Source organism: Marmota marmota, unplaced genomic scaffold, assembly GCF_001458135.2.
Source record: "Marmota marmota marmota unplaced genomic scaffold, marMar, whole genome shotgun sequence".
Classification (NCBI taxonomy): Eukaryota; Metazoa; Chordata; class Mammalia; order Rodentia; family Sciuridae; genus Marmota; species Marmota marmota.
Genome location: NW_026000185.1, coordinates 1,480,613 through 1,501,432, shown reverse-complemented (window position 1 = coordinate 1,501,432; position 20,820 = coordinate 1,480,613). Strand labels below are relative to the sequence as shown.

Below are 20,820 nucleotides of genomic sequence, written 5' to 3'. Positions count from 1 at the left end.
TAGGCCATCGCAGGAGTCGGAGGGACACATGATGGACAGATGGTGACCGTGACGAGATATGGATGGACCCTGGTGCAGTGAAAGGCCATGAGGCAGAGCTGGCCGAGGGGCGGCACATGAGGGGATGCCTGGAGGGGACGATGACCCACAGGTCCGGCCTCAGGAAGCCTTCCTGAGAGCAGGGTTCTGCAGGGCTTCTCAGGATGGCAGCTCCACGGACCACTCCCCAGGCAGCGAATGGGACCTGGGGGGGGCCCTGCCTGGTCTCAGCCTCGGTGAACAGGGTGGCTCCTGGTGAAGGTCAAGGTCATCAAAGTCAAGGCCCTCAGAGTGGGAGCTGCACAGGAAGACGGGACCCAGGAGAGGCCCAGAGGCAAAGCTCGAGGCTGAAATCCTGAAGCCAGGCCCCGATTCTCCCAGTTTCCAGTGTGTCCAGTGGGGGGAGATCAAGCCATTTCCCCTTCACGCTGATACTCAGCCTGCCGCGGCCTTGGTGACACCGGCCATAGCAGCCAAAGTCAGGACAACAAAGACCACAACTCCATTTCTCATTTTCATATCAATTGGCAGAAATTATCTTTATTAGAAAAATGAAATTTTCCTGTATTTACATTTTTACACCGTATGATTGGGCACTTCTTTTGCCTCGGGATTTATGTACATATCAGTTTGCACACACATTTCATAATCCCATTCCTTAAAACAGTTGATAACACATTGAACAAAATTAAAAGACATACTACAAGAAGACAACCATAGTATATGCTTCCTCTATCATAGAAAGGTGTTAAGCAAACGTGTAATTTTTGTAGCTATGCTTGGAAATATTTAATACAATTATCAGTACTTCCTCATGCAGTGGATTAAAACATGACAGATATAAACCGTTGTGATTGTAAGTGAAGATCTAACCCCACATGAAGACCACTGAGCTGAGGAGCTCGCAGCCCGCTTTGGGCTCCACCGTACACGAGATCAAGCCACTTCTGACGTGAGTTTTAGACGGTGTTTGAAGGTAGCTATGAATGGAAAGCCTCTGCATATGAGCTCCATCCCGACTGGGTTCAAAGCAGACTCAGACACAAACCCTTTAGAATACGCTGTTTAATGCAATGACCTTCTTCTGGGAGATGACCAGTCTATACCCTACGCCACGGTCTTATATATCATGAGTGGAAAATAAATGGCTCATCTTTTTTTTTTGTCTGAGTATATCATTATCTTTTATTTTTATGATCTACTTCTTATTCAAGCCACCCATGAACTCATCTAATTCTTTCTGAATACTCAGCTTGAAATATATATATATACTATACATAAACACACATACACAAACATTCCAGTGTGATATCAACGATGATGAATTCTACCGATTAATTTGGCAAGTGTATGCTTTTAAATTTAGCAGGGGGACGAATAAGACTAATATTCAGAATTTTAAAACAGCTGGTTAAAAAAAAATCTTTAGGGACCCTCAAGCAACCAAGTCACATCTAGCCATGTAATTACTTGTACCTGGCAGTGAATGTACTTTCTATGAAAATGTTATTCTTGACTTAAGATCTTGAAGAGAATCGAGACAGTTGACATCCTTCCCCATGAAAAAAATCGGGGTAGCATGAATGTCACAAGTGCCACATTCATCTTCCCCGATCCACCAGAATTCTCCAAGACGACCCCGAGGAGCCATACAAAATCATCATTGGAGTCTTCTAAGTTCTATCATTTCCCTAGTGATCATGGCCCCAGAGCTGTGTCTACAAACCTAATAAACTTAAGATTAAAAAAAAGGTAAAATAGATTTAAAAAGTCAATACTGTTCATTCGCTTGAATTAGCTTGACCGAGAATAGAAATGATTCAATAAGTCTTAGACGGCTAATGTAAAAACCTCAATTGAATTCAAAAGGCTATGATTGTTTTTCATGGCGAAACTGACAATGTTCTTTATATTTCTGGACCTTTACTATTTGCTCAGTTATCAATACTCTTTGATTCGAGCCCTTTAAAATCCTGAAACGGCAAAATGTCAGATCAATGAGAAGCATTTAAAATGCCGAAGACGAACTCATGTTTGCTGGAGAACAATTAACCTTATTAATTTAAAAGGCAGCTGCGGCTTTGGCTATGTGTTATGTTAATATCTTTCCAGGGTTCATCTTAAACCCTTCCCAAAGGTCTGAAGGAGAATTAACTGGAAGAGGTTATGACCCGGGGCTACCACTAATGAGGAATGTTCTAGAACTGCAAAAAAATGCAGACGCCTTGTTTGGCTGGCATGGTACAGAAGAGGGACTTGTGAGTGATAATCTGCTCTGTCTTGTTGGTTTCTGTAGACCGCTGTCACCTTATCTGAGGAAGTTAATTTGAGGAATGACTCCATTTTAAACAATTTGGTTCTTGTTCCCTGGAGAGTTCTGTGCTTTGAAATATGGCTCCAAAGTAATGCTGTTGGCCAGATCATTCTTCGGGGTGCTCCACTTTCTGCATAGCTCAACATCCCTGGGAGAATGTCGTCCTGCACTTGCAGACAGCAACAGGATCTCAAAATAGCTGTTAAACATCAACAACGCTCTGTCTCGGCTACGTTTCAGGGCCAGCTTGAAAGACAACCTTTAAAATCCCTGCTCAGATCCTCATCTATGCCATGGTCTGCGTGCCCCACCTCACAGTAACTATAGGTGCCAGAAAAGCAGCGTGGTTTTGAACGTGGGAGGAGAAGGATGCCCAAGAAGACACATGGGTGCTCGGGAGCATCGTCTACAAGGTGCATTCGACACCAGATCCTCGGGGCTCCTGAGCCCAGTGAACTATTCCAACTCAAGAACTCTCCTTCGTGGGACAAAGAGAAGAAGCACTCAGCGGTTGAACAGTCATCCTGACACTCGTGACCAGGACAGTCTCTCTAAGGCAATTAGGAAACGTCACAGCAGACCAAGAAGGGAAACATCAATAGAGCACTTCGGCAGCCGGCCCTCAGCCATCTGGCTCCTGAAGCTCCCCAGCCCTCGTGCAAACCTCTGTCCTCCACCTCGTCAGCCTCTGAGCCTCATTCGATCTGCCGGGCAGAGAGGAGCGAACGTAGAACAAAGAGGGGGGACGGTCACCTTGCAAATGACACCACCTCCTTAAAAATGGGTCACGATGTTTAGGAGAGCTTCAACGAAGGGCCACAAGGCAGTATGTGTGTGTGTGTGTGTGTGTGTGTGTGTGTGCGTGTGCGTGTGTCTACACACGCGAGCACACTATGTACATATGTCTAATGCAACAAGCCCTGATGCCAACTGATAAAGTCAGGAGAGAGTGGGAAGGGATATTCAAGATTAGGCACATGCTAAATAGAGAAAATAACTTCTCAGGAACCAAAAAATAAATGCTGACTGCGCTCCCATGAAGGAAGAGAGAACAGACAATGCTTGAGTCTCGGGAGGGACTGTGAACAGAGGTGAGACCCCCCGTGTCATGGACACACTCCATTCCTGACTCTGAGGATCAGGGACCAGCACACCGGAGAAGGGGACCTGGCCACAGCAGCTCTCTCTCTCCGACTCCTCTTCTGACCTCCCTGGAGGAGATCAGGCACTTCGAGAATGTGTCCAACATCAGGGATTTATTAACTGACTCTAGCTTCTGATGAGGCTGAGAACAACAAAGCCTCAGATTCCTCATCTGCAAAATGGGAGCAATCATCCTGCTATCCTATGGCTATTTTGAGAACCTCATTCTAGAATGTTCCTAGAATGTATTCTATACTCAGTGTGGGTATATTTTGATATTTCCAGATTTAGTTGCTGACACGTGGTGTGTACTTGTGATAAACAGAGAATCTCACATCTCAGTCCTGCACAGAACTGGGTTGGACAGGGTAAAAAAAATCCCCTCTCCACCCGGCGGGTCCTCCCGAAATCCGCGCAGACTCCCCGTGTCGACTCTCTAGGGAACCTGCAGCTTCCCTTCTCCAGCCACAACAGTAGGCACTTGGTCCTCCCTGGTCCTTCCCTGATACATTTATACCCTGGACTGTCAAAAGTGTCCCTCACAAGTCCAAGACCAGACAAAAAAACCCTTGGGGAACTGTTCCCTCTTTCCCATCATGGTCCATTTTCTCATCCTTGCAGGGTTCTTCCAACGCCCTTCTGAAGCACATGTCGCTCAGCAGAGCTGGGAGGAGGTGATCTGGCAAGGGCTGGAGGACCGGCCCAAGCCTGCCTGTGCAGAGGTGTGGAATCATCCTCCTGGTTCGCTGCTCCTGGGTTCCTAGACACCTCCTCTGGAGGTCTCAACATCAGGGCATTTCCAGGAGCAGTGGGTATATGGGGGAGCTTTTTTTTTTTTTTAAAAGGTTGATCTTGGGATCGGATTCATTCTTACTTCTTGGCAACAACTTCATTAATCGTTTCTAATCCTTACTGTTTGGTATGCGTTTGCCATCTACGCATCTTAGTTATCTTCCATGTTAAGGAACGGAATTTCCAAATCACAAGCTACTTCTGAAAGGGACTGTGTTTTCTATTGCCTTTGTAGCCCCCTAAGACTAAAGTGGACTTCAAAAGAGAGTGGACCCTCCGTCGAGTCCCCTCGGGTAACCAAGGTACTTGGTTCAACCTCGGTGCTTGGGAAGTAGCGCTATGACTTCAAGGATTGCTGCCAGATGTCATCTTTGGTTCGCGGTTTTAAGCCACATCCCTTGTTGGTCTTTCTCAGGGACAAAGTCCCTGGGAAAATGAGGGAGAGTGAAAGAGTTTGTAGGAAAACCCAGGTCACAGGGGCTTCCCGGGTCTGTCTACACAGGGCACAGGAAGCCAGGTCAGTTCTATGGGCCTTTCTGATTCTGATCTGAGGTTCTCAGAAGGGTCCTCCTTGAAAAGACCTAGAAGTGGGTCAGCCTGGTAAGGGGAGCAGAGCCAGCAATCAGACCCCGTGGCTCCGCCCCTCGCCATCCTCCCCACTCCGTGTCTTCCCCGTCCCTGCCCCGTCCAGCTCCAGTTTCTCATCTGCCTCCTCTTCCCCAGGTCCTGTGCAGTCCTACGAACTCTGTTTCTTCTCAGACCCTCCGGGGTAGGCATCTCTTGGCGATCCTATACCTTCGGCACTTCTAGGCACAGAAATGCAGGGGTGGGGGAGGAGGGTAAGGGGTTTAAGTAGGAAATCTATGTCTTTGGATGGGTTTAGAGAAATCAAAGCCCACGTCAGTGTCCTCTTTAGAACAAATGTAAACAGCGACTATTCCACGATGGCTCACCCCAGAGTTTTGCCTTTTAAGGGACCAAGAATACCAACACCCCAAATCCCACTTGGGCTCTGTTACCCTCCCTAGAACTGAGATTAAAAAAATATAGAATGCCTTCTCTACGGAAGCAGCCTCCCGCCAAGACAACCAAACTGGGTTTCCCTCGTGTCAGCGCCGCCACTGCCGCTGGCTTTTTAACAAACACTGTACATATATGTACAACTCCATTGGGAGAATACACCTGGGTGTGGACTGTAGGAATCAAGCGGTCTATTATATACATGTGTACACGGCATTGGTGTTCCCAGGGGAGTGCATCTGACCAGCTCTGAGCTGACAGACACCAGGTGGCAAAGCAGAACCCAAATGGACAAAGACAGATGAACACAGTGCGGCATGGGGGCGGGGGCGGGGGACAAGGGAAGCCGCGCATTGGGACGACTTTTCAAGTATGGACCCAGAATGATCTTTCCATTGGCATTTTTCAACCCTGTTTAGCAAAAAAGATGAAGTATCCAGAAAGGGCCTGATTTTGACTCAAGTAAACATAAAACGATGCAGTTGGAAGGAAGACAGACCTTGTCTGGGACCCTAACATATCACAAACCAGCCAATGAACTGAGCTTCCACCCACTTCCATCTTTTTTTTTTTTTTTTTAAGTTCAATTCTGTCTACGGTAGCCGCGGTCCACACAGACACGGGCTCCGTTTCGGAAACAACCCGTGATCCCTCAAGGATTCACGCATAACGGCTCCGCACAAAGAAACAGTCCAGATATGTGCATCCTGCTAACGAATACATTCAACTCCTCTGAAGGGCATTTAGGTTTTCTCAAATTAGTATTTATTTAGGTCTTAAACCGCAAGGGATTTCAGTGCAAGGTATTTATTTATATGACAACCGATTATTAAAGCTGCACTTTTTAGGTTTAAAGGAGATAAATTTTTAATCACCATTTAATTAACACCAACTTTCTTTTTCTCTTTTTCATTAGCAATTCTATTTGCAAAGATTTCAGGGCATTTGTCATTTCCTGAGAAGGATGCAGAATATTAAATACACATCCGTAGTAGACATATCAAATAGAATAAACAATGTGTGCCCGCTGACTACTGTGGATCTTTTGACTAATTAACCACCTTGGCTAAAGTCCCATTTAAATGAAACTATTTCATTTGTAAACAAGGTGTACTTTTCTTTTTTTCTCCCCAGAAAGTATGCGTGAATTGATGTGACAGATTTTGCCGCAATGGGTGAATTTTAATGTTCTCATCAGAAAAGCTAAGTATGAGGTCTTTCCTGGGAAATAAGATGAGAAAACCAAGGAGAATCCATGAGACACTCATTTGTAGTGGTGGATAAAATAACGGAGAGAGGTGGACGGGGTGGTGAGGTTATTATAATCCCTCCAGCTCTTGGAACCTCACTGCCGGGGAGACGGACCCACTGGGAACTGTCTGCTTGGAGCATTGAACATAGCCACAAACAGCCCCAGAGCCCGCAGGTGCAAGGTTGATGGAAACTACTTTCCTGAACACCAAGGTCCCCAGAGCAGAGGTTATGCCCAGAAGACTCTCTCACAGAATCCTCTCCATTAGGTGACTGTGTGTGCTACTGCCCATGGACAGGAACCTGGCCATCGCATCCCAGTGTACCTCTCTGAGGATCGGTACAGAAGGGGGAAGTCACTTGTGGTCACTGAAATGTCAGGAGAGATGGCAGCTCTGACTTAATCCAGGTGAAACTTGGGCGTTCTGCTTAGACGGCATCAGCCACCCAGATCTCAGGGCTGGGAGGGTCACGGAGCCCTCTGTCATGGGTGCAGAGCTCAGGGCTCCCACGAGCTCCCCTCACCTCCCGCACCAGAGGCACCGTTTCTCATGGGCGCCACGAATCTGGTTTTACTTCGTGAAAGGACTGAACTGACCTGGGCTCCCTTTGCATCGCTTCTCAGTATGGTCTCTCACTTGGAAACTGCCCGTCCGACCAGTGGCTGATCTTCCTGTTGAAGCCCTGGCCTTTAGGTGTCAGTGAGAGAACGGGGGATGGAAAACACGTGTCCATGGAATAGATTCTAATTTCCAGTTGTTTTTACTGTGACTTGTTTTACAAACACCTTGGATATGAAGAGAAGTCTATTTCTCCCACCATATTATTTTGGGCTTTTCCCAAAAGCCACGTTTTTAGTCTCTTCCTCCAGAAATGAAGGGGTCAGCAGCCAACAATGCTGTTCTTAGGGGAAGGCTTGCTGACGGATGGAGTCAGCCCTGGAGACTGTGTGTGGCATCAGGCAGCCCCCTGGGCTCTGGGGACACCCGAGGAAGACAGAACGCCTCTTTGGATTGGTGGGACATCGTTGCCCTGTGTTCTGGGGAGGCTTTTAGAACTTACTTCCTGTTAAGACAGGCCAGGCTCATGAGGACATGGCAGTGACCTCGGCTGGGCGAGCCCAGGGCTGGGATGCGATGGGGGGGCAGAGTCAGAAGGGGCTAGAGACTGCACAGCCTCAGAAACTTAAATCAAGGTCAGAAATAGGGGCGACCATCCCAGGTCCTCTTATCCAGGTCTCCCCATTTTGGGGTCTTGAAAAGATGCAGCATCCAAGAAACAAAATGTCATTTTCAAGCCCGTGGGTCACCTGCACCACCTCCGCCTCCTCTGCCTAAGACAATAGGAAGCTGTTCCCTCCCAGGCCTCCTCTGCTGCCTACTGCGGACACTCAGGTTCATCTCAGCTCCTTCTCAACATGATGCGAGTGTCGGGGCAGGGCACCTTTCTAGAGCAAAGCCAGTCCGTGTATCCCTGAGCTCTGAGAGAGCCATCCCCAGCCGCTGTCCACTTGGAGAAAAACCACGCTGCCTATGGAGCAGAACACAGCCTGAGGGGGAGAAACGGTTCATTTTTGTGCAACCTGCCACCTGTCTCCTTCTCCAAGAGCCCAAGCAAACGTCAGTAAGAAACCGGGAAATGGTCAGGCTAGTTCCACAAGAGCTCAGGTTTATGCAGGAGGCTACCAATGAGACCGAGGTCCTCTGCAAAAACGGATGGCTATTAGCCCAACTATTTCCAGGATAGTTGTGTATTTAAAATATACTAATAGAGTAGAACCATACAAAATGTTTCAGTCATATCGTTTGCTGGTTTTATGATATTTAATTTTGAAACTAGAAAATTCTGGTCTGAAAAAGTGTCATAAAATAACAACGACCTTTATTTTTTCTGTTTGCTTTTTTTTTTTTTTTAATGCGGCAGGTGCTGTGCTAAGAAGTTTCCCAAGTGTGAATATTCCCCTCTCTGCCTCCAACTGTTTTTGATAACGAGAGTCACCCGTGCCGTGTGTGCCCGGGTTTTAGCAGAGTAAGAATGAGATGAGACACACGCGTCTGGGGGTTTTTCACATATTTCTGTTGGTGCTGACGAGGCAGTTTGCCTTGGAGAGAGAGAGTGTGTGTTTCAGCAGAGAGAGAGCGCTCAGCTCGTCAAGTTCATCCACAGTTTGGGGGGTGCTCAGGGAGGAGGCATGAGTGTCTCATGTTTTGGAGACTTTTGATTTGAGGAGGTTGGGGTGGAAATGAGCGTCCAAGAGCGTTTTGTGACATTAAGGAAGATAAACCTAAAACCATGCTAGGCTCGGGCAGACAGATGGCACGGTGCTCCTTACAGATCACTGTACGCATATGGCTGTTGGCACGTGTCACCACATTAACAACTCTGGGAACAGAAACACACAGCTAATTAGACACCACCATGGCTGTTCGGGGGACGGGACAAGTTACGGTTCCGCTGGGAGGGTTGGGGTAACAGATACTATACAACCCTGAGTCGTCACCAGAAGGGAGGAAATGCGAACTTACGTACACAGGAGTCTTCGGGGTCAACTACAACGGCCACTGTGTCGCGGACAGAAGATCCACACTTAGGTATCGAAGACACACACGTGCTAGTTTATGCAGCTCTGAGCAAGACCATCAGAGCCCAGGATGAGAGGGAAACGCACATCAACATCCAAAGAGGTCCCTGTGGCTCCGCCTGAGAGTCCCTGTGGCTCTGCCTGAGAGTCCCTGTGGCGTTTCGCTCCAGCTGCGTCTTGGAGGGACGGTGGTAAAGGGAGCGGAGGAGCCACGAACACGCTGATCTGCTATTCTTGGGGGAGCCTGGGGCTCTCGGGGTCGGGCCTGGGCATGAGGGGCAGCATAACAATAAAGTGAGAACGGTTACGAGCCAGACTTCCTAACCTCCCGCACAGGTCCATCTCGCTCCGGTGCAGGTCGTTCCTAACTGTCCTATTGTCTGTGTCAGGGTCACATGCATACCATATTGCTTATTCTGTATTAGAGAAACCATTAGGCATTTCAGATGAGGAAATGACATGGTGGACCGATGTTAATGGGATTTGAATACAGGGAACCATAACATCGCCATCGACACCCTGGGCCGTTATTGCCAACACACCTGGTAAGGCGTGTCCGGAGACCTGCCCTTTTTTTTTTGTTTTGTTTTTGGTTAAGGACTTAACTCTCTGGTTTCTGCTGTGCTCAGCACACAGCTCAAAGATTCCTTGAGTGGAAGATTATGGCATGAGCCATGTGCAAAAGAGCCAACAAAAATGACCTCTCTAAGCCCTCCTCCTCCTTGCAGGGCACTATCGGACGACCACATTCACCCTCCAGAGCGCTCACCACTCCATGTTTCCCTATGATAAAACATTAATGGGAGAGTTTAAACATCAGATTCGATACTAGGCATTTTCTTGTACACGCGTCTATTGCTGCAGGAATTTAAAACCCTGGGGGTAGAGTACATATTATTCTTATTTGCAGCATAAGGCATAACATGCTCCGAAATATACACATCACTGTGGCCCCGACTGTCCCTGGAGCAGTACGACGCCGTGGACCTCAAGGATGATCGAAGGTAGCTGTCATTCATGGCCTGCGAGGGCAACGAGTGTTTATAGGGGTCTGAGGGGCATCTCCCAATAACGAGGCGCTGGTCATCCCCGTGGGAGTGGAGGAAGGGGTTGTCGGAGGTGTGGTCTGGCAACAGAGACTGGCTCCTCTTGCTGCCCTCCAGACCCTGGGGGAAGAGGGAGCTCTTGTTCCCCGAGAGTTTGCTGGAGGGGACGCTGAACAGGCTCCCGTACAAGTTGCCCTCCAGAAGCCGCTCCCTGTCCTTGAGGCTTATGCTCCGGGAGGGCCTGCCCAGGTCCATCTCCCTGGGTTTATCCAGGATGTTGTCGTAGGAATGCTGGCGGCTGATCCTCAGTTTGCTCTTCTGGAACTGGAGAGCGTTGTTCTGCGCCCAGTCCTGCTGGTAGACCTCCTCCCGGGGCGTGGGGTTCCCCGTCTCCTGCAGCATCTGGTCTTCGTCGATGTCGTAGAGGTTGCCCATCCGCAGGCAGGCGTCACACTTGAAGGGGGACCTCATGGTGAAATGGCCGGAATAGGTGGGCAGGTTGGAGAGGCAGCTCCTGCAGTGGGTGGAGCCCTGGCGGTAGCGGTCGCTGCCCTCGCTGTGGGGGGACCCCTTGTCTTTGAGGGTGAAGTGCTTGGCGTAGAGCTTGTACTGGTGGTCGTTGTTGGGAAGCCCGTCTTCGTTACGCAGGGGGTTGCGGTTCATGGGCAGCGTGGAGTCCGCCTTGTGGAAGTTCTCGTTGTGATCCTGGTAGCTGTCCGGGAAGCCCACGTTCTCCGGAAGGGCCATGTTTTCCACGAACTGGGGCGGGTCCAGGTGGAAGCTGGGCTCCTTCTCCCCGTCGATGGTGTAGATCTTGTCCCTGGGCGAGCCCGCCTTGGTCTTCAGGTAGGTGCGCTCCACCTCGCTGCAGTCCTTGGGGAACTTGGAGGCCAGGGACCTCTTGAAGTTGTCCTTGGTCTTGTGGCTCTTGTTGTTGTCCAGCTCCCGGTGGCACGTGGCACGACTGGAAGCTTCGGAGATGTCGGAGTGGGCCACCTCTTCGGGAAGGTACCGGGGGCTCTTTAGGGAGTGGGTCCTGTTCTCCACGGTGGTCCCCTCATCCCTGTGGGACACCGGGTTCTGGCTCAGAGAATCCTGGCGCAGGGACTCCATGGACTTCTTCCACAGCTGCCGGGGCCTGGAGTTGCCTTTGGACTCTGTGCTCACGGCCACCTCCACCGTGTTCGGGTTGGACTCGTTGAGGGTGAGAGGGTGCTGGCCTTGGAACACGTAGTTGTTGAGGTTATCCTTGTGCCTGTTGGCGACGAACGTTTGGAGTTCATTCATGTTGTCCCCAAAGATGCTGTCCTTCCCCTGAAAGGACCTGTTGTCCGAGTAGATGAGGTTCCCCTTGTCTGAGACCATGTCCATGATGAGGGAACCTCTCTGGATGAAGTCCGGGGCTCTTTTGGGTGAGTCCATTCTGGAGGAGTTCATGTTGGACATGTTGGACGTGTTCTTGGCCGACCGAAGGAGCTTCAGCATGTTGCTCTGGGAACCGGTCAGGCTGAAGTCTGGAGATTTCTTCTTTTCTTCGATGTGCACTCCGTGAATGCAGCTGTAGATGCCCTGTGAGGGAGCAAGACCAAACAGCCGTCAGCATGGTCCCGTGGTGCCAAACCGTTCCCACTTGGGCCTCACCCACAGAGGGGAGGTGGGCTTCCTGTAGGAACCCCGGAGAAACAGCAGTGTCCTCTGACCCCTGATGAACTCTTCACTGAACCTCAACTTATAGGGCCTCAGGTTTGTCTGACAGCTCTGGCTAGGACTACCTTGGCCACGAGTCACACGTGGAGTTTGAGAGAAGGAATCAGCCGACCTTCATACAACTGTAGGTCTCTGGGCCTCAGGACTGACCCACCAGGACATTCAGTCGCCCCCCAACACCTGCAGCACAGAGCCAGTCTTGTCCACGTTCTCTAGCAGCGTCTTTGGAGTTTGGACAGCAGAGAGTTAGCTATTGACAAAGAATCCAAGTCCCCAGGCAAGGGTCACTTACAATGGATTCTTTTCTGGAATTACCCGCCTGAGTGCTGAAGCCACCGAGAGATCAAGGCATGGAGCCAGGAGGAGCCTGAAGAGGCCCGAGAAACTCCCTGTCCCGGGACACACGGAAGGGAGGAGCGAGATCCCCGGGAGGCAGTCAGACCCCTCATGGAGGGACAGACACAGCTGCTGGAACAGGATGGTGGCAGGCCAGCCTGCCATGCTGTGGGGCTGCTGAAGGGAGGCCACCAGGTGAAGTGGCTTGAACCCCGGAGTCGCCCTCTTTGACTTCTTATTGACCTGCTCTGTTGGTGAGTGTGTGCACTTAGAACTGGGTTCCCATCGCTAACGATCGTGAGGAGTTCTCATGACACGGAGATGCCTCCATTCAGTCCGTCCAGGGAACTGAAGGACTTAGGGACTCCCGGGCAGCTGAAGTATGACACGATCACCTCTAAGTCTCCTCATTTTCCACTCCTTTCTTAGAAATAACTTTTGAATTTTTTTCCAGTACTGAGGATTCAGGGGTGATTCACCACTGAGCCACATCCCCAGCCCTTTTTTATATTTTATTTAGAGACAGGGTCTTGCTGAGGTGCTAAATGCCTTGCTAAGTGGCTGAGGCTGGCTTTGGACTCACGGTCCTCCTGCTTCAGCCTCCCAAGCTGCTGGATCACAGGTGTGTGCTGCTGTACCAGGAGTAGCTTTGTGTTTTGTTTTCAGTTAAAAGTGTCTGTTTAGGGCCAGGAGCGAGGCTCAGGGGTAGAGGGCTTGCCTAGCGTGTGTGAGGTCCTGACAGCACTTCAAACAAAAACAAAAAACCCAATAATAACTGTTTAGCTGTCGTCAGGGACAAGCTCTTGATTCATCTGCTGTAACAGGCAAGAGAGCATCCACAACATTTTGATTTGTGGCCGCCCGCTTTCTCCCACCCCTACCCCAGGCTTTGGCAGCTGTACCTAAAGGAAACAATCGGCTCCGGGCTGCGGGACTGACTTGGTCCTCCCAGGACTAGACAGCGCTGGAAGGGGTCTGCACAGCTGATTCGGCAGCTGCTGCGGACTGTGGCGTGAGCTACAGGAGGTTTGTGTGATTAACTGACTCTGATAATGGAGGCTCCACTGCTTACCCCGCAGGGACGCTCGGGGACTGTGGCAGCCTCGACTCATCTGCACGGTCGCATTTTTCTGGACATTTCTAAAGACAGTTTCCACGGCAGCCTTTTTGGAACAGTCAACAGAAGGCCGACCCTTGTGGGTTGGAGCATTCCTCTAACCCTCTCCACCCGAGCCTCTGAGGCCCCAGATGCTGGCCTGTGGCTTTAACTTGCACCCCCCTCTGGGGCCTGTGTACTTGGCTGCTCATCCTCCTCACCGCTGGAAGGGCTCTGGAGCATCCACACGGTGGGTGTGACAGTCCTGCAATGTCCCAGGTGCCACCTAACCTGCACGCTCACCTGTGACTCCTTGCCCGGTTTAGTGATATAACCATCTTAGCTCTGGCCTAGGGGGGTGCTGCTCCTTAGCTCTGGCCTAGGGGGGTGCTGCTCCTCTAGATGGAGATCAGTTGCTTCCTGACGTCAGAATCGGCTGATGACTGCGCTTTTCCTTCTTGTTCTCAACATTATGAAAACACTAGTTTAATTTGTTTTTTTCTAAATTTGCAGTTTTATTTTAACCAGCTCCCTTTCTCCGCCTGGAGAGTCTAGAACTTTCCTCCCTCCCTTCTCCCTCAGAGCAATCTGCTCCCACCGGCCAGGATGAGCTGGCCACCGTGGTGCTGGGAGGAGCTGGGCTGTTGCAGTAGGTGGGTGGTGGCTGCTTTCGGCTTCCCAGGACTAATGAGACACTGCTAAGGCAGGTCCCAGGCACAGGAGGCAGAGGGAAGGACCAGCCAGGTTTGGATGACCGCATCCACCAAATGAGTTGACTGGCCTTCCAGATGCACTGCCCAGGAGGACAAGAGCATATCACAGGAAAACTGGAAGAGTCGGGGGCCTGGGACCCCTGGGACCCACCCCTTGGCAGGGCCTCGGGTGCTGTAACTCGGGTGGGATTGGCGCTGCGCCCTCTAGAGTATCTCAGGATGTGCAGCCTGCGGGGAGGGGTGGGGCTGCCCGCTGAGAGCCGAGGGCTTCACGTCTATTGGCTGGGTGTTCACTGTGCTCAAAGGAGAACTGGTGATGAGAAGATCTAGGATCTATGCAGAGAATGTCTGCCTTGGGGCGATGTAAATCTCAGAGCATTAGGGATCAGCATCCTTAGAAAGGAGCCCAAACTCTGAAGCAGACTGATGCATGTGACCAACTCTGCCTGAGAGGCAGATCTCTCTCTTCCGTGCCTTTGTCCAGCCTCTGGGTGAAGTGTGCAGAGCCCTGTTATTTCAGGAAACAGTGAAGCCCAAGGTCCCACTCTGGCCTTTGGAGCCTCAGCCTCCCACTGCAGGACGGGTGGGATTGGGGCAGCCTCACAGGGTGCTGTGGAGACTGCAGAGTTTGGAGGGGACGTCCCTGGCCCAGGTCTGCAGTGAACACACTATGTGCGGCTGTTGCTGCAAACTCCCTGCTGCGGGGTTTTGTTTTATTTTAAGCAAAAGATTGCATGGACGCAGTGAACGGGGTTATGCCTGGGCGTTGCTCTCCGTGCTGTGAGTCAGAGTGGGCATAAGATGGTGAATGTGTGGACGTGCCTGAGAGGCAAGCTCTGCCGGTGGAGGTAGCCCTTGACCAGAAAGGAAGGACCTTTTTATTTTTTGGCAACTCAGAGCCGACTCAGCCTATTCTGAGCTCCCCTAATAAAAAGAGGCAGGAAAGTATTAATAAGAACGAGAATTTCCTCCTCATACAGATCAGGTTACCCTGACTTTAAAACACAGATTTTGGGGGAAGGGGAGCCAGTACTCAAGGAGGGCTCCCCGCAGCCTTTGGGGACACAGCAGTTAGGGTACCTGGGAGTCCCCATGGGGATCCAGAAGTCCCTGCTCACATAGCACCAGGGGCCTCTCCCCCTACAGGGGGTGGCCAGATTCCCTCGGACCTGCAGCAACACCAACACAGCCTGCTCCTAGCTCCCTGTCCTCTCCTACCCCTCAGGAGGCTTGGAACCGGGGCCAGGGACTTAGCTCATTTTTGTGATGATGATCCTATCAACTTGACTTCCTTCAGGGGTTCTCGGGTAGAGGAAATGCTCTTCCAAAACCAAGCAGGGTTTACAAGCAAACGCAACAGTGTGCATTTGCTCAAGATAATCCCAGAATCATTTGGATATGAAAAGCCTTTGGTAATTGGCTGGGAGAATTAAAGTTGGCATAATACCTAGCTATATGCATGCACGTTGTTATTTTTAAGCAATCTGTGTGTTTAGATGCCATCAAGCTAATTAGGAAGTATGTATTTGCACAGAACCCAAGTTTGGAGTGCTATTGAATGGAGAAAATAAATCTTTCTCGCTAAGCTAATGTGTACCTTCCGAATCTCTAAAGTTCTTAAAATCGCCAAATGCTAAGAATACACAAATTTATTTTAAAGTGATTATTTAGTTTTCCCAATGAACATTAGCATATAAAATCAGATGTTTTTAAACAATTTTTTTTTTAAAACCATATTTCAAATTCTAACTCAATTAAGCTCTTTCAGGGTGAAAAAACCTATCAGGTGGTAAATGGAAGAAATAGGTATAGATGAAAGAATGGATGGATGGATGGATGGACAGATGTGTGGATAGACTGACTGGAAGATGCATGGACAATATGCAGGTATGTGCATTTCTTACATTACAGGTAGGGGTGTGTCTAGGTTGTGGCACACGTGTGAGCATGTTATGTGAGTTGCATGCACATGTGTGTTCACGGTATGAACTATATAAATGTCCTGTGTTGCTCACATTTGATGGTTTGTTGTTTGTGGAAGAGTGAGGGCTTTTGCTGCCCCTGACCGTCTGGATTCAAGCCCTGTCTCCACATTACTGGCTGTGTGATCCGGGAGAACTCTCTCAACCTCCACTTTCGAGTTTTGCCATTTGCACATCTGGGACTAGTAGCACTACCTTCCTCACCTTTATATTGCAGATTAAGTGAGAGGAAGGACACAAAGTCCTTGTATGCACCTGGCCTGTGGAAATGCTCCATTGATACAAGCATCCCCATTACGGAGGAACTCCGTCACGTGCACACTGAGGGGAAAGCATACCTTCCAGACTGAGCTGTGGGAAAGGAGGTTCCCAGGAGTCGCACGCGAGCTGACTGCAGCGGGTGTACCCTGTGCTGTTGTGTGTGCTGAGCTGTGTGTGCTGAGCTGTGTGTGTTGAGCTGTGTGTGTTGAGTTGTGTGTGTGTTGAGCTGTGTGTGTTGAGTTGTGTGTGTTGAGCTGTGTGTGTTGAGTTGTGTGTGTTGTGTGTGTTGAGCTGTGTGTGTTGAGCTGTGTGTGTTGAGTTGTGTGTGATGAGTTGTGTGTGTTGAGTTTTCTGTGTTGAGCCGTGTGCTATTTCCTGGTGGATGTGCATGGAGTTCCTCTGTGCTGTAGGTCTCTGTTTCATCCAGGCTCTGCTGGGTTGCACGTAGTTTTGTTTGAAGTCTGTGCACGCTGCATGGCGTGTGACGTGGATCTGTTTTGTTGTGCGAATCATGTTACAGTGAAGTAGAAGTCTACGTACTGGATGGCGTATGTGGGTACTTAGGATGGAGGCTACAGGTGGAGAGGCTTTGTTGATCCCTGGTTTTTAAATGAATTAGTTACTAATATTTAAAATCGGTTTCACATAAAACCAGAGGACACTTTCTCTTTTGAAAGTAGAATACCTGACAGTGTTGGCCATACTTCCCGTAAGACAGCGCCGAGGGCAGCTGAGAATGGCTGCCTCCTTCAGGTTGATAACATGCGATTTGCCCCAGTCTCCGGATTCCCTGCTGCTCTCCGTGGAGACGCCACAATCTGGCCAGGGTGCTTCGTCTCACCCGGGCTGTTCCCCTCAGGCCCAGCCTGCCTCCCCATTCCCATTCACTCCCTTTCTGAGTTCGCACCTCTGGCTTGGACATGCACGAACCCCGGGTCCTTTCTGACAAACCCAAGACGGGAGGGTGAGGAGGCGAGGATGTGCAGACCCCAAAAGAAGTGAAATCCGCCCACTCCTCTGGAATTCCTGGGCTTCCTGCACCTGCCCGCTACCCCAGGACGTCGCCAGCCGGGGTACTGACCCTGCTGATGGAGAAGAGCAGCCCGGGCCGGTCCGAGCACACGCCCGTGAAGCAGAAGCGCAGCTTCCAGTAGAAGAGGTGCTCCCAGATGAAGGTGATGAGGCTGAGGGCCATGGCGGCGGCCAGCATGTAGAACACGCCCGCCATGTTGTCGATGTCCAGCTGGCTGCTCATCACCTCGTTCTTCTCGTTGTGGCAGATCCCCGTGAGCCACAGAGTCTCCAGCTCCTCCATCTCCCCTGAAAGGAACACAACACCCAGGCAGTGAGGACCAGAGGGGCTGGGGACAGAAGTGCGTGACCTACAGCTGTGTGGCCTTGAGGCAAGACGGCCCTCTGGTCGCTCACTTGCTAAGTCAGGATAACCAGGATGAGGCCCCTGTTATCATCACCGTGAAATTGGAACCGCGCCCAGAATAGAGACCGGGGCTCGGTGCCTGCTTTGGTTTGGTTTGGGTCATTACTAGGCTCTTCCACTTGCTTACCCACCCCTGCCCCAGAACCCCCCCCCCCCAAGCTCTGAGCAGGATGTGGGGACCGACCAGCAGCAAGCTGCACGGACAGACCTCACTGCCACCTGACTTCGTCGCTGGCCTGCTGTGTGGACTTGGAGCCACAGTTACGCCGTCTGTGGAATGTATGGCCCCTGCTCGGAGTCGTGGTGAGCACCCTGAAGTGCCTGTTCCCAGTCAGTCCTCATAAACAATAGCTTGTGCTGCTCCTTACTGTCACCGAGAGAATGCCTGCCCAGGGCCTGGTGGAGGGCAGCCCCCGAATGGATCCGTTCCTTCTTTCCCATCTCTTTAGAACATCCAGAGTTACTCCAAAAAGCCACCCACCCGCAGTATACATGGGACACAAGACTTCAATTGAAGAAGACATCTCCGGCTCTGAATGGCCCCTTGCAAACTAAACACCTCCTCCCTTCAGTCGCAGTTAGAGAAGCAGGTGGGGTTTTCAATGAGAGGAAACTGGTGGGCATGCTTAGCATCATCCTCTGTCTTTGTCATGTGGGAGGAATTCTCTGATCTAAGCGTCTGGTAATTACACTGACTGTCGGGCAATTCACTAAACCATGGCACTTAAGACGATGATTCAGCCCTTAAAAATCATCTTTCAAGGATACCAATAATCAAAGAAGATGCATGTGACGTTAAATTCAGATTACGGCTATATGCATACATGTGCATATGTAATTTCCAAGATGTGATAAGAGACATTTGGAGGAAAATAAATACTTCAAGTGTTTTCATTGATTCTCCTTTAAAGAGGTGAATCATGATTATTGATCTCAAATGGGTCCTTTTGGTTTTGTGAAGTTAGCATGTGTTGCTCTTGTTTTGTTCTCGCTCTTGAATTACTTGAACATATGAATCTAAGTTGAGAGAGTTTTTTTGGTCCAGTCTTTGAAGATGTCATCCAGTTTCCTCCTGATTTGGACTGCAGTTGTGAGACGGCGGCTGATCTTATTGGTGCTACTTTCTTTGCGATCCATATTTTCTCTTGAATTGCTTCTGAGGACTTCACTTTGTAACCCCCGATCCTCAGTGTCTCTATAGCTTTGTGATTCCAGGCCTGAGAACAGCGATGAGTTGATTGTACAGCATGTGGCCTTTTCAGACTGGCCTCTTTGACCTATTAACATGCATTTCTAATTCCTCTGTACCTTTTCCTGGCTTGACAGCTCATTCCTGTTTATTAGTGAATAATATTCCATGCTCTGGATGGGCACTGTATTCATCCGTCCACTTACTTTAAGGACATCTTGGTGATTTCGAAGTTTGAGCCATTACGGATAAAATTGCCCTAAACATTTATGTGCAGTTTTTCGGGACCTATTTTCAACTCATATGGGCAAATACTTGGGAGCATTCCTGCTGGGTTGTAAGGTGAGACTCTGTCTAGCTTTGGGAAAGTGTGACCTCTATTCCAAAGTGGCTGTCCCCTTTTCCACTCCTGCCATCAAGGAACAAGAGTTCCTGCTGATCCACGTCCTCACCAGCATTGACTGGTGCCGTGGGCATTCAGGATTTTTGCCATTTTCATGGGGGTGTAATGCTATCTTGTTTAATTGGGGTGTTTTGCTTTAATGGACAATTCCCTAATGACCTATGATAATTCTCTCTTTTTTTCTGAAAATTTTTAAAATATTCTGGGCTTTCTTGTTCTACCTTCTAGGTTACTAACCTTGTTTTAATATCTCTATTCCTTTCTCTCTGGGCTGCTCTTGGATGATGCCCATGGATCCATCTTCCAGTTCACTTGTTCTTTCATTGTGATATTCGGCTTTATGTTTCAATTCTGATCTACTTATTTTAACTGGGGCATTCATTGTTTTTGTTTTGTTTTGTTTTGTTTTTGGCTTTCTTACAGTTCTGCCTGATCTTTTTGTCATGATGTCGCACTCCGTCGTCGTGATTTTTAAAACTTTTATGTATTTAACAGTTTCAAACTTATAATCTTACCGACTGGTTCTCGAGCTTCTCATCCTCTGTCTGCTGCGTGTGCCGACTCATGGTGGATTACTTCCCTGTGACATTTGTAGCTTCTGATCAGGAGCTGATCCTCTGCAGAGCTGCTCCCCCTCTCACCACCACGAGTCCCCCAAGAACACCGCGTTATAGAAATGTCTCTACAGAGGGTTCTGGGTTTGCTTCTGCCACATCTCCAGGGGTTTTCAATGTACTAGTTTCAGTATGGAAAAAAAATTTTTTTAAATGCAATTACTGCACCACGTGTACAGCAGACCTTTGGAGGCCAATACTTATTTGTGTTTCAATTCCTCATTCAGAAGCTTCAAACAGATGGCAAACCTCCTTGCATTTCCTTCACTTTGATGGACAGAGATTTTTCCTAGTTTCCTTTTCATAGAATAAGTGACTCACTAAGGTCTCAGATTTGTTCATCAGAGGGAAAGTATACATATTTGTGAAAGAGAAAAAATGTGGAACCTGTCCCCTTACAAGTTCTTCACCCACAAAGAAGGTGGCTTGTTCTTCAGTGGCACAGGGCAAGGGATGGGAAGGGGTATCTTGATTCAATTCCTTTCTTTCCAACAGCCCCCCGGCACTTGTACACAGTCACACGTGTCGTCAGAGACTCGAATATGACTTCATTGTCCCCCAGCACCACCAGGAGCTGAATCCAATCCCTGCGTCCGCCATGTTGCTTGAGGCTTACATAACAGCTTCCTCTCTTCCCCAGACCAGCGCCGCCATCTCTTCCCCAACGCTGACTTCCCTCTCCCTTTGGAGTTTATGAGGGCATAAAAATAGGTCTTCTGCTCATGACTCATAAGATTCCCAGCACATCTGTCCTTTACTCTTATCCCCCAAAGAGCCAGTTTGTCAGCCTGCAGCAGCAGCCGCCAGGTACAAGAAACATCACCTCGATTTTTTTTTTCAGGATGTAAATACAAAGGATTTTCTTCTGCCCTTTTTCCCACACAACAGCTTTCTT

General features: G+C 49.5%; 1 protein-coding gene across 1 annotated transcript in view; it reads right to left on the bottom strand.

Annotated features, from left to right (window-relative positions):
* Positions 1 to 548: 548 nt before the first annotated feature.
* The window catches only part of Grin2a (glutamate ionotropic receptor NMDA type subunit 2A), a 324,945-nt gene continuing 304,673 nt past the window's right edge, over positions 549 to 20,820 (bottom strand). The window contains exons 13-14 of the mRNA XM_015490728.2: positions 17,363 to 17,601; positions 549 to 11,755 (exon numbers count right to left, since the gene is read on the bottom strand). Coding sequence (XP_015346214.1) covers positions 9,950 to 11,755; positions 17,363 to 17,601 — 2,045 coding nt within the window. The 3' untranslated portion in view covers positions 549 to 9,949. The remainder of the gene's footprint in view (positions 11,756 to 17,362; positions 17,602 to 20,820) is intronic.